Here is a 15,004-nt window from a genome sequence, read left to right as displayed (position 1 = left end):
CCTAATCTAATAAAATGTGGTTTGCAGCTACATGTCTGTTTAATATTGACTATTATTCGGATGCACTTTTTCTGCATGACAAAGGCATCATGTGCATCAGTACTATGTCCCCACAATAAAACACCATAGCGTAATAATGAATGCGCATAACCGTAGTATGCTGTAAGCGCACATGTTTCGTTTGTGTTAGATTTCAGTACGCTTAAGGCAAAAACAAATGATGAAAGTTTGTTTTTGAGTACTGCTACGTGCCTTTTCCAATCTAGGTGAGTGTCAATGGTGATGCCTAAAAGCGAGAAATTCGATACTTCTTCAATATTTAATTGTTTTGCTATATTACTTATGTCTATTGCGCGTTTTTGGTGCGGTCTGAACTGCATAATTTTAGTTTTTTTGCTATTAATTTCAAGGTTGTGATCTTTTAACCAGCTGACCATTTTGATGTATGTTTCTGTTATATTTTTGTAGGCGTCGTTACTCGTGGGGCTTTTGAAAAGGAGTGAAACATCATCGGCAAACATTATACACTTGTGCTCTGTAATTCGTGGTAGATCGTTGATGTATATTACGAAAAGAACACAACCGAGCACGCTGCCCTGAGGAATTGAATTGTTAATAGATATGACATTCGATTTGTATGTTTGTAACTGACGCATTTCATCTCTGTAATATTCTATTTGGACATACTGTTTTCTGTTATTTAAATATGATTTTAACCAATTAAGGGCCGGACCGCGAATACCAATGTTGTTGAGTTTTTGAAGTAAGATGGGATGTGATACCCTATCATATGCCTTAGACATATCTAGTAATAATCCAACCCCATAGGTTTTATCTCGTAAATGCTCCAATACTGTTTGAATGTAGTTATAAACTGCAAGTGTGGTTGAACTGTGTTTTCGAAAGCCAAACTGGTTTTTATGTATGAGTTGAAATTTTTCTATGTAGTTATATATACGGTTTGCAACACATTTTTCAAATATTTTTGATACAGTGGGAAGTACTGCGATGGGTCGGTATTGACTGGTATTGTTTTTTTCTCCCGTTTTTTTATATATAGGTCTTATTTTAGCGATTTTAAGTCTTTCCGGAAAGCAGCTTTCATCCAGCGATTGGTTAATTAGCCTAGTTAGGGGTATGGTAAGTTCGTTCACACATGCTTTAATTAAAACGGCAGGTATTTCATCATGTCCACAGCTGAATTTATTTGGTAGGTTAAGTATAATATTTCGGACTTCTTCCTCTGTAGCAGGATATATGTATATCGAGTTAACTGCAAAGTTTGTACTTGCAACGTTAGTGGTTTGGCGTTGTTCGCTTATTGACGCAAAATATTCGTTAAAATGATTAGCTACTTGTTGAGGGCAATTTATATCAGTATTGGAAACTCTTAATTTAATATTATTCGGCTGTTTTTTTGCGGCATGTTTCCCTGTTATTTCTTTTATAAAATTCCACATAGTTTTGGTCTTGTTTTTAGATTTGTCTATGGCTTTTATGTATCTCATTCTTTTGGCTTGTTTTACACAGTTTTTAAGGGTTTTTGTTATTATTTTGTAATGTTTTGTTAAAATGGAATTGTTTGATTGATTTACTAATATTTTGAATAACCTTTTGTTCTTACATGACTTTTTTATTCCAGTTGTCAGCCAGCTGTTGTTTTTTAGTTTTTGTTTGATACGTTTATAAGGTATATGCGTGTTTAACAGTAGTTGTAATAATTTTTCAAACTCATTGTAGTTTTCATTTATATTTTGACAATTATTTATTTGTTTATTCCAATCAACCTGATTAAGCGCGCATTTAAATGATGTTATATTCACAGCAGAAAAGTTCCGTTTTAGAATATATTTGTTAGAGTGATTGTTGTCAAGATATGTAATTTCTTCGAATTCATATTGCAAGCATTTGTGGTCTGATATGCCTTTATCCTCAACTGTTAGTTTAGGATATAGGATACCTATATCGAACAATATTTTATATTCCTACTGATTATAATAGGGTTGTTTCCAATTTTTTGAAACGCTTGTATTACGTTCTACATTAACTAAAACTTGCCCTAAAATTCAACTTTTATACCAAAAACGGCTTTAAGTATGTTAAATTAACAAAATATATTTTGACAGATGCTTTCGCGCCCAAAACGCTCTTTGAAAATTGTGTGACGTCACAGTTTACGGTTTCACACATAACTACATACATACGTAGAAGATACAAACTGTCAACTGACATTTGTTGTTTATCGCCTAAGTGTCAATCCGAGAGTTGTGACGTCATCAGAATCTTCAATGACGTTTCGAGTTTGGTCACGTGAAGTGTGCCAAAAGATATTTTAAATTGAATATTTACAAAAATATGGTCATTACAGGTCCACTAAAAGTAGTTTAACATGTTCTTATAATCCAAAAGAATTTATTGGAATACAATTCTGCCCTAAGATTTGTAGATGGAAACAACCCTATTAGAGGAAGTAGATAATGTTTAATGGTTATAAATACTCTTTACATTTTGAAAGTCTAAGCCACGATGCAGAGTCCGCGACAGACGCCAGCCGACAGTAGACAGTAGCGGGGAGGTGGGACAATGGCCTAGTCAGGCACCGGTCCTCGTTTCACTTAAGTTTAGATACTTATATAGTTATTTAAATATTTACTTGTTAGTACAAACTATGGACTCTTATACAGTGTGTCCCTAGCCATTGGACAAAACCGAAATGTACATATGCATTAGGGTATTTAGAACCAGTGTACAAAGTATCATAACAGCCGGTGTAGCGGTTTGGAAGAAATTAACAAATTACCAATTTTTACTTTGGAGCAGCCTGTATGTGTTAGTAGCTCCTAAGGTAAATATCCTCAAAGAATAGTATGGAACCTTCTTCAACCTTTTTGATTATCTTTTTTATTTATGACACTAATAAGCTTCTGACTCTTTAAAAATGTCGTCATTATCAAATATTTCGAACAAATTGTCAAAAACACTGCCAAAGATTAACACAGTGTGTTTCTTTTTGTTGTCGATTATTGCAAATAACTTTTGTTCGATTTTTTTTATTTTTATCTTTTGTTCTAATTAAAAAAATATTAACGTCAGAGCATTCCTGGGAAGTAACCCTACTTGGGATTTCAGGGTTTGTCCAATGGCTAAGGTTACCCTGTATGTCTGAAATAAATGCATTTTTAGGGTTCCGTAGCCAAATGGCAAAAAACGGAACCCTTCTAGATTCGTCATGTCCGTCTGTCTGTCCGATTATTTATATTTAGGTATCGCAATAGGTACCTACATACTACATTACCATTAAGAGCCCGGATTAAAGGAGCTGTCAACACCCAATTCGTTGAATTGAAATTGATGTTACTTAAGCTGTTTATTAAGAAAAACTATTTTGTTTTTGGTAAAGCAATAAAAAAGAATATCATTTTATTTCAAAGACCGTGATCGTACTCGATATATGATTTGACGAAATTGGCTCGATAAAAAATAATTGCAAAGATTGGTCTTAAAGTCACCCTTAAACGGTTCTATGTCTTTACCTACCAATATACAATTAAATCACAATGCGAATGCTATAATAATATAATTTCCTTTATAATTAATAGAACTTCACATTCGGCTTCGGCTATAAGCTTTCATCATGATACCATCAACAGTTTCATTCGGCAGAGCAATCACTAACGATTTTACTAAATCTGGCACATTGCTTCGGCTAGCAAATTCAAAAACCTGCTCAAAGTTCTTAGGAGTGACTGAATCTACAATTTTAGCAATGCACCTAAATATCAAGTTATCAATCATGTACATCGCAGCTAGTGAAAGTAGTGATTGCAACTGCAATACATCATCAGGCAGAGTTCCTAAGTACATGTAGTCCTTTAGGTATTGAAGGGTCTGTTTAGTGATTCCTTCTATAAACATACTGTTTTCTGCCGTTTCTTTCCACTCTCGTTTAAGCATTGCACGGAAAACACTGCTGTGAGTGACCAGAATCGCTTTATGGAGAAACACTGAACCATCATCCCCTTTCAGCTCAAAATCCATGAATGTAGAATCGTTATAAAGCCATTTGTTCACTGATAAAGGCTTGGGAGTTAAATCTGTCACGTTTACATTTACTTTGAAAATGCGTAAGAAGGGATGTGAATGCGGAAATACGCAATATTTGCAAGTCTTTGTGTCTTGTGGAGGTCCCATTTTAATATACTCTGACCAATCGTCATCGCAAAGGCTTTGTTTTTTAAATCCTGGAGAACGTATGGTTATTGCGATGTAATCTTTTCCACCGTTGCCTTTTTTGTATTGTATACTAGGTTGCAAAAAACAGCTATTGTTTAGATCCATAGTGAATTTAAAGCGAATTTCAGCCCAACTCCACAGACGCACAGGGTCCATCTCGATGATTTCACCGCAATTCATGCTTGTAATGGCAAAAATTAATTTGATGTGTGTGCCGCGCCTGTTACCAGGGATCATTTTCCTGCGGAAGAAATAAGACAAATTAATTAAGTAGGTACTTAAAAGGCACCGTAATAACTAGCAAAAATAGTAGATAAGGAGTCATTATTCACTGTGTAGCTTCTATATTAAGATATGGCGTTCTTTTTTGGGAGAAACTGTTCATAGAGACGCAGTTTCCAAAACCAAAAAAAGATTTGTGGAATAAGCATGAGAGAAAGCTGTTCCATTTTTTTTTTTAACTTCGGTAGCCGCTTTAGAAGTGTAACTCTTACGGTAGATGTTGCTAGGGCTTCCCTAAGGCTCATAAATATATGGTGGAAATATTCGCTGTATTGGGTAAGGTCGTGGTGACTTTGGCTCAGATGGTAAAGCACTGGGCAATCAAGTGGTCGTGGGTTCAAGTCCCACCCAAGACAGTGAATTTTCCACTTCCATTTGTTTCTAAACTTATTATTTATTATATTAGACCTAAACTGAATCACCTGTGTTACACAAATAAAATTTTATTTTACTTTACTTTAAAAATGTCCGGACTTCCCCGTCCCCACTGGGTCGTTGGCCTACAACAGTTTTTTTTTATATAAATGGAATATTATTTTAGTAACACAAAATGATAGTAGTGGTTTACTTTAAATTCTCTACTACAAACATTTCAGCAGTTCCCCATCTCAGTTCTATCAGTTGCGACAATTTTGGTGTCATCAGCGTAGCGCAAGAAACTCCGCCCTCCCAGCCTTCGAGGGTACGCCGCATGATATATTCCCCGTAAGCGTTGAAGAGGATGGGGGATAAAATACATCCTTGTCTCACTCCTTTACTAAACATAAGGTCTTAAAAGGATTCGGTCCACTCTCACAACTGCACGGTTGTTGATGTATGGTGACCGAAGAAGGGAGATATAAAGTGCTGGGGTACGCCAAGTTCGGAGATCACGGTCCATAGGTTGCTCCAGTTTACGCAGTCAAATGCCTTGCTGTAGTCTATAAAACACAGGACCAAAGGGTTGCCATATTCGTAGGACTTTTTGAATGATGTTTAAGATTTGGTCTCTGGTGCCCTTGCCCTTCACGAGTCACGAGCCAGGGGGCCGATTTTTGAATTTCCACCACTCGATTGCGTGTATTTTGTTCAATAATATCTCCACTATTAGGCATTTAAATTCTCCTAATGGAATTGAAAACGAGTGGCCAATACCACTCGATTCGCAATTTCTATCGCTCGTATTTAAAAAAATAGCACTTCGCCGTTTTTCCACAGATTTTCGAGTGACGAAATCGAGCGCTCGAAATTCAAAAATCGGTCCCCAGCTCGCTCAGGTGGAATTTGCCAATCCAAATAGTTAAACCAAAAAATATATCTTTGCTAATCCGCGAAAAATTTTTTTGCGTATTTACTTTTGTGGTGGGAGGGTGGGCATACCCAAAAGGGGGCCTACATAAATTACGTGAGGCGTTTAGTCTAGATACTGTAGATAAATACGTACCTTGTTATTTTTATTTCTACAAGAACCATCATATTTTTTTTTAGTTTAGGATATATTTTTATGTTTTTCCTAAAACAAGCATAAATAAAAGTAGTTATAAATGAGAACACCAAAAGCGCCACGTACAGGCGCGCGAAAATCACCCGCTTTTCGAAATCTAAGATACCTACTTTAAATAATAATTTAAAAAACATGGAACGCATTTCACCTTATACACGGCTAGAAAATATATTACATAGATACTCACGTTTGATAGATATGAACGTTAGATGCTAATCTATGTACATATTTTCTGTAAAGCACTTAATATTAAGTATTACATTTTATGTACATATCGGGCTCTTAAAAATAAAGGTTTACGCAAAAATATTTGTCCAAAAACCCACTAACATAAAAAAAACCGCCATTTGTTTTTTACCACTGTATTTACCTGCTCGTATAATTTCATACAATTAAATCCAAATTAACTTCGGTAATTCGAAACATTGTCTATGAGCAAAAAAAAAAGCTTAAAATTTCACTTACACTTTCCATTGCATGGCACGGTTATTCACTTAATTTGTTTCCGTTTAAAATGTCTTAAAGTTTTGTGTATGTTGTAGTAAAAATAAACAGAGCGAGCGTCGAAGAACGTTTTAAAAATGAAGTTTAGGCAGGTCATCCTTCCACGCAGGACTTTATATATATAAACTGAGTTGAGAGTTGCTTCAGTGAAATAATGACTCATATACTAGCGCCACTGGCGGCTAAAGAACGAACTAAAAGCACGGGCTGACCTTGTCTCCTCCCCTCACTGTCCATACCCCTCCCCCACCATGCTTACCCTACCCCCTCGCTTGACCCTGTGCCCTGCATCGTCACCTCACCGATAATTGCATGCGATTTGCGTGACATTGCGGCGTTTTTTCGATCCATTGCATTATTTGCACCTACTTAGCCGGCAATTGTCGGAATCGCATGATATTATCGGTGAGATGTGTAGGGGCTACCTTGAGGCGATCGATGCCCCGTGCTATGATATCATTCTTATCAATGCAAATTTATTTTAGGCAACTTTAAAAGCTAGGAGTAAGTAACAAGCGAGTAGCGATGAATGATTATTTTCTTTACAAGCGTTCGTTATTTCATAGAAAAGTTATTGCCGACAACTTTATATGTATAAAGTGATTAAGCAACGAATAATAATTATTAAGTAATCATATTATTATGTAGTTATCTCTTTTATTTACAATATTCACACACAATTTATTAGAGATTAATCAATTAAATTGAAGCAACTGGGGAACAAATCTAATTATTTTTTAAAAGTAGTCATATGTATGTGTACTCGTAAATATAAACTGAAATATATAATATATACAAAATAAAGTGTCCAGTATGGACGTCGGCAGGGGGGGGGGGGGGGGGGGCAGCTGCTGTCGTCAAGCTCACCATACTTATTAACCTATCGAATGAACTAATGCTTTTACGGATACTGGAAAGCGATATGTAAATGTACTACACCTATACGAGGCCTGGACGTTAGTGAGATGACGATATGAGTTGTGCTGGTGTCCGACTTTATTACCTACATATAACATGAGGATCACATGATTATCCACCTGGTTCCTTGAGCTTAATAGTCGCCTTCAAACCTCCCCTTGTAGCGACCCCATTCCTCACACAAAGTTTACCTTAAGTTCATATTAGCCTCACTGGATCACTGTTCACTCTGAGTACTGTAGATAATGTTGGTCACAATCTACAAGAGACACATTATTATTCTAATAACACTATAAGAACGTCCTTGACTTGATCTCAAAGCAAAAATCACCCCCTCGTAGATTTGTTCGCACGCAACCTCCTTTTTCCTACTGTCGTTCTCATCTACCCTCTCAACTTCAGCCAAAAAATCCCAATAACCTAGAAGCGGTTATTTAACTTAAACGTGACTACTAGCGCCATCTACTCCTTGACGTTGGCAAATATTAGCCGGTTCGCAATATGTTCGCGACAGCTGCTGGAGACAGACGCCGCAGAGGGGTGTCCCCCTCCCATCCTAGGCCTCCGGCGATATCAACTTGCCCCCCCCCCCCCCCTAGTGCACTCTTGCGTCCAGTGGCCGAGATCGGTATCGAACCAGCGCCATCTACTCATCAGCTTTTCCGGCCACGGGCATTTGAGATCGGCAAAATATAACAGGCAAACTGTTTTTTATGTAATCTGTTAAAAACATCGATACTATCGAAGTGCCAATAATATGTAAACACGAATTTATGGCCCATAAATTAGGGTAGCGTATACATATTTTTTGCACTTTGCCCGTGTCGATGTTTTCAGACGTGACCGTACCTACAATTAAGTTCTAAAAAGCGCAGAATTGTATACTTTTGTCGGGTGGTTTGCTTTAAAATGTTTTCATAATGTGGAAACCCTGTAAAACTAAACGTAGATGGTGCTCACGATGATGGTACATTTTTAGGTACGGAACAGAATTCGATAATTCCATAGACAATCACATTGACAGACTTCTTAATAGTGAAGGTGTCCAATACATGCTCGTTCTATTTGAATATAAATTATTAAAAAAAATATCATCTCCCTACAATTTATAACTTTAAAATCGCAAATACGTACTCGCAAAATAGTATTGAGATGCCATTTGTCACCGTACCCATGTTCTTTAAAAAACAACATTTATATTATAAACATTCATTTGTATACTGCACAAACACGCAAATAGCTCGAAAAGAAATATGTTTCACGTGATTTATGAACGGCCCCTAAAGACAGTGATCAACCCCGTTGTAAACAAATCTGACACATAATTGTGCTATTCGTGAATTCAGTGAGGTCGACGCCCTCGCTCGCGCGCCCCACCCCGCTGACCGTGTGCGGGCGTCGACCGATATAGATATGCGAAACGTGCCAATTTAACATTAGGATCATTTCCAAGGTCAATTTGCATGCTAGTGTTTGTAGTATTTGCCAAAGAGCATATAATCACTACGTTTTAGTATTTGCCACAGAATAAATAATAGTACTGCCGTACAGAAAGGACACCTACAACCGAAGTTTGACAGCGGTTAAGAGGATAAGGGACGCCCGCTTCTCCATACAAACGTAATCCCCATTTTCCTCTATGGATATTGATATTATGGAAAATATTTTTACATTAATTTGATGTTTATTAATAATGGCTCTCTACGTTTGACGTTTGATTTATAAATGCTCCTAACTCTTATAATAATTAATATTTCGAAAAAATCAAACGTAGACGTAGAGGCATGGCCGTGGTCCATATACAATAAATTGTGTCAATATATTTTCAATAATGTTAATATCCAAAAAGGAAAAAGAGGACGTTTGTATGAAAAGGCGATTTCGCGCGGGTCCTCCACTTTCCTCTTAAACAAAGAGGAATTGCACGTAGCCAATGTATTGTGATGTGACGTTGCTCACGGCGCTTAGACTACATCTTTAGAAATATTATATCTATGAGATGGAGTATAAGCTGTCACCGTAACCAGTGGGGCGACACTCCTCCTTTCGGCTTTTCTCGGCTCCGTTCGGCTCTGAATTGCCTCGGGCAATTATTAGGGTTGGCACAAATTGACGTCTCTATACTTGCACAACCACAGATAAGATAATGACTTGAATTTTGACAACCCTAAATGGCCGGAGGGAATAGTGCCATACATTAGAAAGGGACAGCATAATTCATCCTTGAGTCGCTGTCAAACTTCGGATTTGTAGTACTATTATTTGTTCTGTGCCGTAACTCACACAGAGACATTTTTATGTACGATTAACAATGAGTAACCAGACGTTGTGGCTATGTCGATGAAGTCATATCGATAAACTATCGGCATTTTTTACAATTTTAATTTTACTTGAAAGGTATTAAACTACCTAACATGAACAGATAGCCATTATAACACAACTTTATATATTCTTATCAACCAATATGATTTTGTGAGTTCGATATTACAATAATCAACACCGGAAATCCATGGTGCACCAGCCACTCAATTATTGCGGTAAACCACCAAAATTATGTTTTCAGCAATAATCGAGTTATTTTATTGTCACAAAGTATTCATTATCAATTAGCATTTCTATGGTGACAATTTTAGTGAAGATATCAAAGCTTCAATTAATTGCTATTCCGTCCCGCTGCGTAGAGATTATCGATATACGTATAACATGAATAAAATCGACAAGTCCACATCCCTAAAACATGCTAAAAACATACACATTTAAACGCACACATACAGAGTTTGCCCACCACCTAAATGGCTACGGCTTGAGTATTAAATTTTGTACTGAGAATAGAGGGGTGAGGGGGGGCTCGGGTTTAGTGACAGATGGTGACAGACAACAAAATACGGAAGGTGGAGATAAGGAATGGAATCTCCATATGCCAAAAGTGTCATCAAAAAACCTTAAATAGGTGGCGCTACAATACCTAGAATACGTGAAAAGAAAATCAAATCATAGACAGCGCACTTCACTCCGTCAATACGCCTAGGTTCTTAGCTACTCTAGCGCTACTCTGGAGAGATAACTCCTAACACTTTTAAATTCGTACGTAAACGTGACAGGGAGGCAACACGTCGAACGTGGTTCGCGGTAGGCCCTCAGCTGTCACTGTCAGTCTGTCAATGTCAACGTAACTGAATGCCTTGCTATGGCTATGCATTTCAGGCACAGTGCATTACGAGCATTGAAAATTGTTTACAGAATATTTCTGTTACTAAGAGGTATTCGATTGTATTTACTAATACATATGTAGTATTTTGTGTAATTACTTGTTTAACTATTTTAACCGATGCACTTTTTAGATTAAACTGCGACATCGACAGTATCACAGGCATATTAGTAAACTGTAGTCGTGCTTTAGACGTAAAAACAGTATGTCGCTGGACGAAATACGTATAAAAGAAGAAGACAAATTCATAAAACAGGAGCCGCAGAGTGATATTGACCCTGATCTAAGCACAGCCGGGCTGGGCCCTGAAGTGCGTGTAAAGGCAGAGTCTGAATATGCCACAGATATACCAGAGAGCAAAGAGGATACAGAAGGTGTGAGGCGGGATGAGCTCGCTGGGTATACCGGCGAGGTGAAGGATGAGCTTGACCTGGCCTCAGAACTGTTACATCAGCTTGAAAATGCCCATAGTAAGTTTTGTTACAGATTTTGTTTTTAAACTCCAAGATAAGAAGAAGCCTGTTGTTTACCTCTATCTTCATGTTTTTATGTGTTTCCATGTATATTTTTTTCAGAGGTTGTGCAATAAAGAGGATTTGTATTGTATTGTATTGTATAAGAATGCTGCAATATGCGAACTACATTACTGAAATCTTCTGCGCCGAATTGTATTGTTGCGAGCTCTATTCTCTGTTCAGATTGATATTGGAATGGTGGTGTTATTATATTGGCATTGTTATACATAGGCATATCATTATGAGCCACCCCACACTGGACATCTTTTGAGCATCGGCGTCTAGTCAGCGCTATGGAAAATTGCATTGCTGCATAGTCACATCAACCTGCCAATATTGCTCGCCGATTTCCACCACCGATTATGACTGATAATACCGATAAAATTGAGGCGTGAACACAAGAATACCAATTTGTAATGCTAGTATTTGCATTTGGATGTATTTTGTAATTTAGGATGCTCAAATATCAATATAAATCTCAAATTGGTGATTAAATTTGAGATTGACTCCAATTTCTTTTCTGATCAATTTAGCCAATTTGATCATCCTGCCTAATCTCGGAATCTAGTATAACTGATCAGGCATGAGCAGTGGGGGGAAATGACTGAATGGGATAGTCTTGTGTATCTTTCAGTAGGAGTAGCAGAGAAAACGCTATTATTGTTTGTCCTTATCACTGTCTCATTTTTTTTATTTCCCACAAAATTTTAGTCTCCCTGCCTATGAAGCAGGAGGTCCCGTCCCGGGTTAAAATCCTGGTATTTATTTGTGTGTTCATCTCAAATATTTGTTCCTGAGTTATGGATGTTATCTATGTATATAATTATGTATTTATTTATATTTGTATGTATATTGTACCCATAGTCATAGAATAAGTAAGTAGTCCTACTTGGTCTATGCCATAGTACAAGCTTTGCTTAGTTTGATCTGTATAAGATTGCCCCTAATATTTATTTATTTAATTTACTTTAGCATTTGATAAAAACATACTTAATATCGTGTACAATAAACACAGAAATGATCTTTTAGGTTGTACTTATTGTGATAGGGGCTGATTTTGCAACTTGTATGAGAAGTGGGAACTGTATGCCGTTGCAGTCGGGTTCCAGTCCATCTGCATTGGTCCAAAACCCCTGTTTTCCTTTACTATACATTGACGACCGGTTTGGCCTAGGTCCCGGGTTCAAATCCTGGTAAGGGCATTTATTTGTGTGATGAGCATAGATATTTGTTCCTGAGTCATGGGTGTTTTCTATGTATTTAAGTATTTATTAATATTTATATATTATATATATCGTTGTCTAAGTACAGTCAGCGTCAAATACTTTGTAGCAACCAAAGTAGCCAAATAGTTCGGTACACCATATATTTAGTATGGTGTACCGAACTATTTGGCCACTTTGACTGCTGCAAAGTATTTGACGCTGCCTGTACAAGCCTTATTGAGCTTACTGTGTGTGGGACTTAGTCAATTTGTGTAATAATGTCCTATAATATTTATTTATATACAATTTAGGTGCAGTAAAATGGGCTTATAAATATCAAATTGAAAAACTATCGTCAGTTCTAACCTAATTATATGTCTGTTAGTTGGGTGGATTTTGGATGATCTTGAAGGAATCAAAGACAATGTGTGCTTCGTATCGAGTATATTTGGAAACTAAATCCTAAGAGAGAGATCTCCATCTTAAGTTGGAGGAGGGTACCCAATATGAGATAAATGTGTTCAATGTGAAAAATTTAAACAATGCTTTGTTACAGTTGCACTGGAATCTCTGTCTGATATTCAGATTAAGCAGGAGACGAATCCGGAGATTTCACGCTGTATCAAGCAAATTGTGCAGCAGGAGTGTATTGTCAAACTGGAGCGCATACCTATCGATAGTTTGAAGAAATCTCAACGCCATTCATTTGCCAGGTTAACAGTTAATCATACAGAAAATGACAAGAGAACAAGAAAAAAATGCAACAAAAACACCCTTGAAGTTGCGAAGAACGTTTACATTTGTAATAATTGCAACAAACAGTTTGCAAAGAGAGTTACAATTATCAAACACTTACTAAATAAAGTGTGTGCACACAAAAGTGAGAAATCTTATGCTTGTGAAATATGTCAAAAGAAGTTCCCGTACCCTTCGTCTTTACGAAATCATAAAGTAACCCATTCAGGGGAGAAACGTTTCAAGTGTGAACTGTGTGGAATAAAGTGTAGCACTGAGAAAAACTTGAAACACCATGTGTTCAATCACATGAATGACCGTCCATTTTCTTGTGACATATGTAACAGGCAATTTGTCCGCGAAAGATATTTAATCAGCCATAAACTTTCCCACACAGGTGAGAAGCCTTTTGAGTGTGAAATTTGTGGGAAACGACTGAAACACAAGCGTACTCTGGTTGATCATTTACGAACGCACGAAGGTTACAGTCATGAAAAGTTGCTTTCCTGCGACTTTTGTGAAATCAAGTTTAGTCGAAAGTCACATTTGACCATACATGAGAGATCACACACTGGTGAAAAGCCTTTTCCGTGTGAAGTTTGCAAAAAGAGTTTTACATCAAACTCAGTGTTAACAACTCATATGAGAATACACACTGGGGAAAAACCTTATGCCTGCGATATGTGCCCAATGCAGTTCTCATCAAGTGGAATATTAGGCGTCCATAAGCAAAGGCATTCGAAAGGGAAATATACGACTTAGTTCAGTCAGGCGCAAGCATAAGGTGAAACCCCACTAGTACATATTTTAATATAATAATATAATATTTATTTCAGGCAATGTACCCATATCACAAATTACAAATTTACAATATCACATTAATTAGAGTTTACAGACAGCGGACATTTTTTTAAATAAAGCTGAGTAGAAATTAAATGCTTACATGCAGATTTGTAGCAGATGATAAGTATACATTAAATAAAACGAAAAATGTTGGTTCACCTTATGTAATGAAAATATATATTTTGGTTTGCTTTTGTAGTTTTGTTTATTTCTTTTACCAGGTTTTAAGCAAAAAGAAAGAAACGTCTAAAACTATGTATTGTAGATACAATCGGCTATCAAATATCGACACTAACAAATTGTCAAAAATAACAATTATTTATTATAACTCAAGATAGGTTACAGGCGTTGCAAAATTGAAGCGCTTGTGATAAATTGTACAAGTTGCCTTTAGTCGCATCTGGGCAAGCCAGAGATGTGCACGTTCTAACGAGCTCCCGTTCACCGAAAGAGAAAGATACAAGCTCGTGTTTATCAACGAGTATGACAAAGATGAATGAAATTCTTTCAAAAATAACATTTCTTCGTAGAACTAGAAATAAATATGGAAGTATTTTTTGTGCTCCTTATGTATGAGTATAACCTATCTATAGTTATATAACTTCATTGAAAATGAACATACAAAAAACACACTTTCTTCATATATTATGGACGATACATACATACTTTATGGGACTTTTTATATGTACCTATACGAACATGTTCTATTGTAAGCAAAACATGCTGTGGAAGAGCGGTGTTCTCTTCACACAAGTATTTTAAATACTTAATAAAACTTTTTAACAAAAAATAAAACTGACTTCAAATATTACCAAAAGAGCCATATATGTACCTATAACATTTGAAGAGTTCCCTCGATTTCTCCAAGATCCCATCATCAGACCCCGGCTTGGTGCCAACGGGACCATCTCGGGGTTATACCCGTTCGATAAAAAAAAAAAATTGAAAATCGGTTCACGATTCCCGGAGATATCGAGTAACATACATACAAAAAAAAAACATTCGAATTGAGAACCTCCTCCGTTTTTGAAGTCGGTTAAAAAGAGGCACCAGCACAGCTACTGTAAATCTAATCTTA

General features: G+C 36.7%; 2 protein-coding genes across 4 annotated transcripts; one reads left to right on the top strand and one right to left on the bottom strand.

Annotated features, from left to right (window-relative positions):
• Positions 1-3,561: 3,561 nt before the first annotated feature.
• LOC133532937 (uncharacterized) lies at positions 3,562-7,074 on the bottom strand. Of its 3 annotated transcripts, none has more exons than XR_009801778.1 (2): positions 6,464-7,074; positions 3,562-4,474 (listed from the first exon to the last, which is right to left on the bottom strand). XR_009801778.1 is itself a non-coding variant. In XM_061871811.1 (2 exons), the coding sequence occupies exons 1-2, from the start codon at positions 5,206-5,208 to the stop codon at positions 3,604-3,606; spliced, it is 975 nt and encodes a 324-aa protein (XP_061727795.1). In that variant the 5' UTR covers positions 5,209-5,237; the 3' UTR covers positions 3,562-3,603. The 3 variants fall into 3 exon arrangements, 1 of the variants encoding a protein (XP_061727795.1); XR_009801777.1 differs by lacking the exon at positions 6,464-7,074 and adding an exon at positions 4,973-5,237; XM_061871811.1 differs by lacking the exon at positions 6,464-7,074 and adding an exon at positions 5,105-5,237.
• A 2,194-nt stretch (positions 7,075-9,268) lies between these two features.
• LOC133533017 (zinc finger protein OZF-like) lies at positions 9,269-14,124 on the top strand. Its single transcript, XM_061871929.1, has 3 exons — positions 9,269-10,680; positions 10,762-11,098; positions 12,905-14,124. The coding sequence occupies exons 2-3, from the start codon at positions 10,834-10,836 to the stop codon at positions 13,843-13,845; spliced, it is 1,206 nt and encodes a 401-aa protein (XP_061727913.1). The 5' UTR covers positions 9,269-10,680; positions 10,762-10,833; the 3' UTR covers positions 13,846-14,124.
• Positions 14,125-15,004: the final 880 nt, after the last annotated feature.

The sequence above is a fragment of the Cydia pomonella genome, chromosome 28, assembly GCF_033807575.1.
Source record: "Cydia pomonella isolate Wapato2018A chromosome 28, ilCydPomo1, whole genome shotgun sequence".
Lineage (NCBI taxonomy): Eukaryota > Metazoa > Arthropoda > Insecta > Lepidoptera > Tortricidae > Cydia > Cydia pomonella.
Note: the sequence above shows the minus strand (reverse complement) of the source record. Positions and strands in the feature narration are given on the sequence as shown.

Excerpts from the sequence above, each read along its gene's own strand:
- LOC133532937 (XM_061871811.1), bottom strand. The coding sequence starts at position 5,208 with ATGCGGCGTACCCTCGAAGGCTGGGAGGGCGGAGTTTCTTGCGCTACG. Across the intron at positions 4,475-5,104 it reads AGATGGGGAACTGCTGAAAT|GAAAATGATCCCTGGTAACA; the intron begins GTTTGTAGTAGA and ends TTTCTTCCGCAG.
- LOC133533017 (XM_061871929.1), top strand. The coding sequence starts at position 10,834 with ATGTCGCTGGACGAAATACGTATAAAAGAAGAAGACAAATTCATAAAA. Across the intron at positions 11,099-12,904 it reads TCAGCTTGAAAATGCCCATA|TTGCACTGGAATCTCTGTCT; the intron begins GTAAGTTTTGTT and ends GCTTTGTTACAG.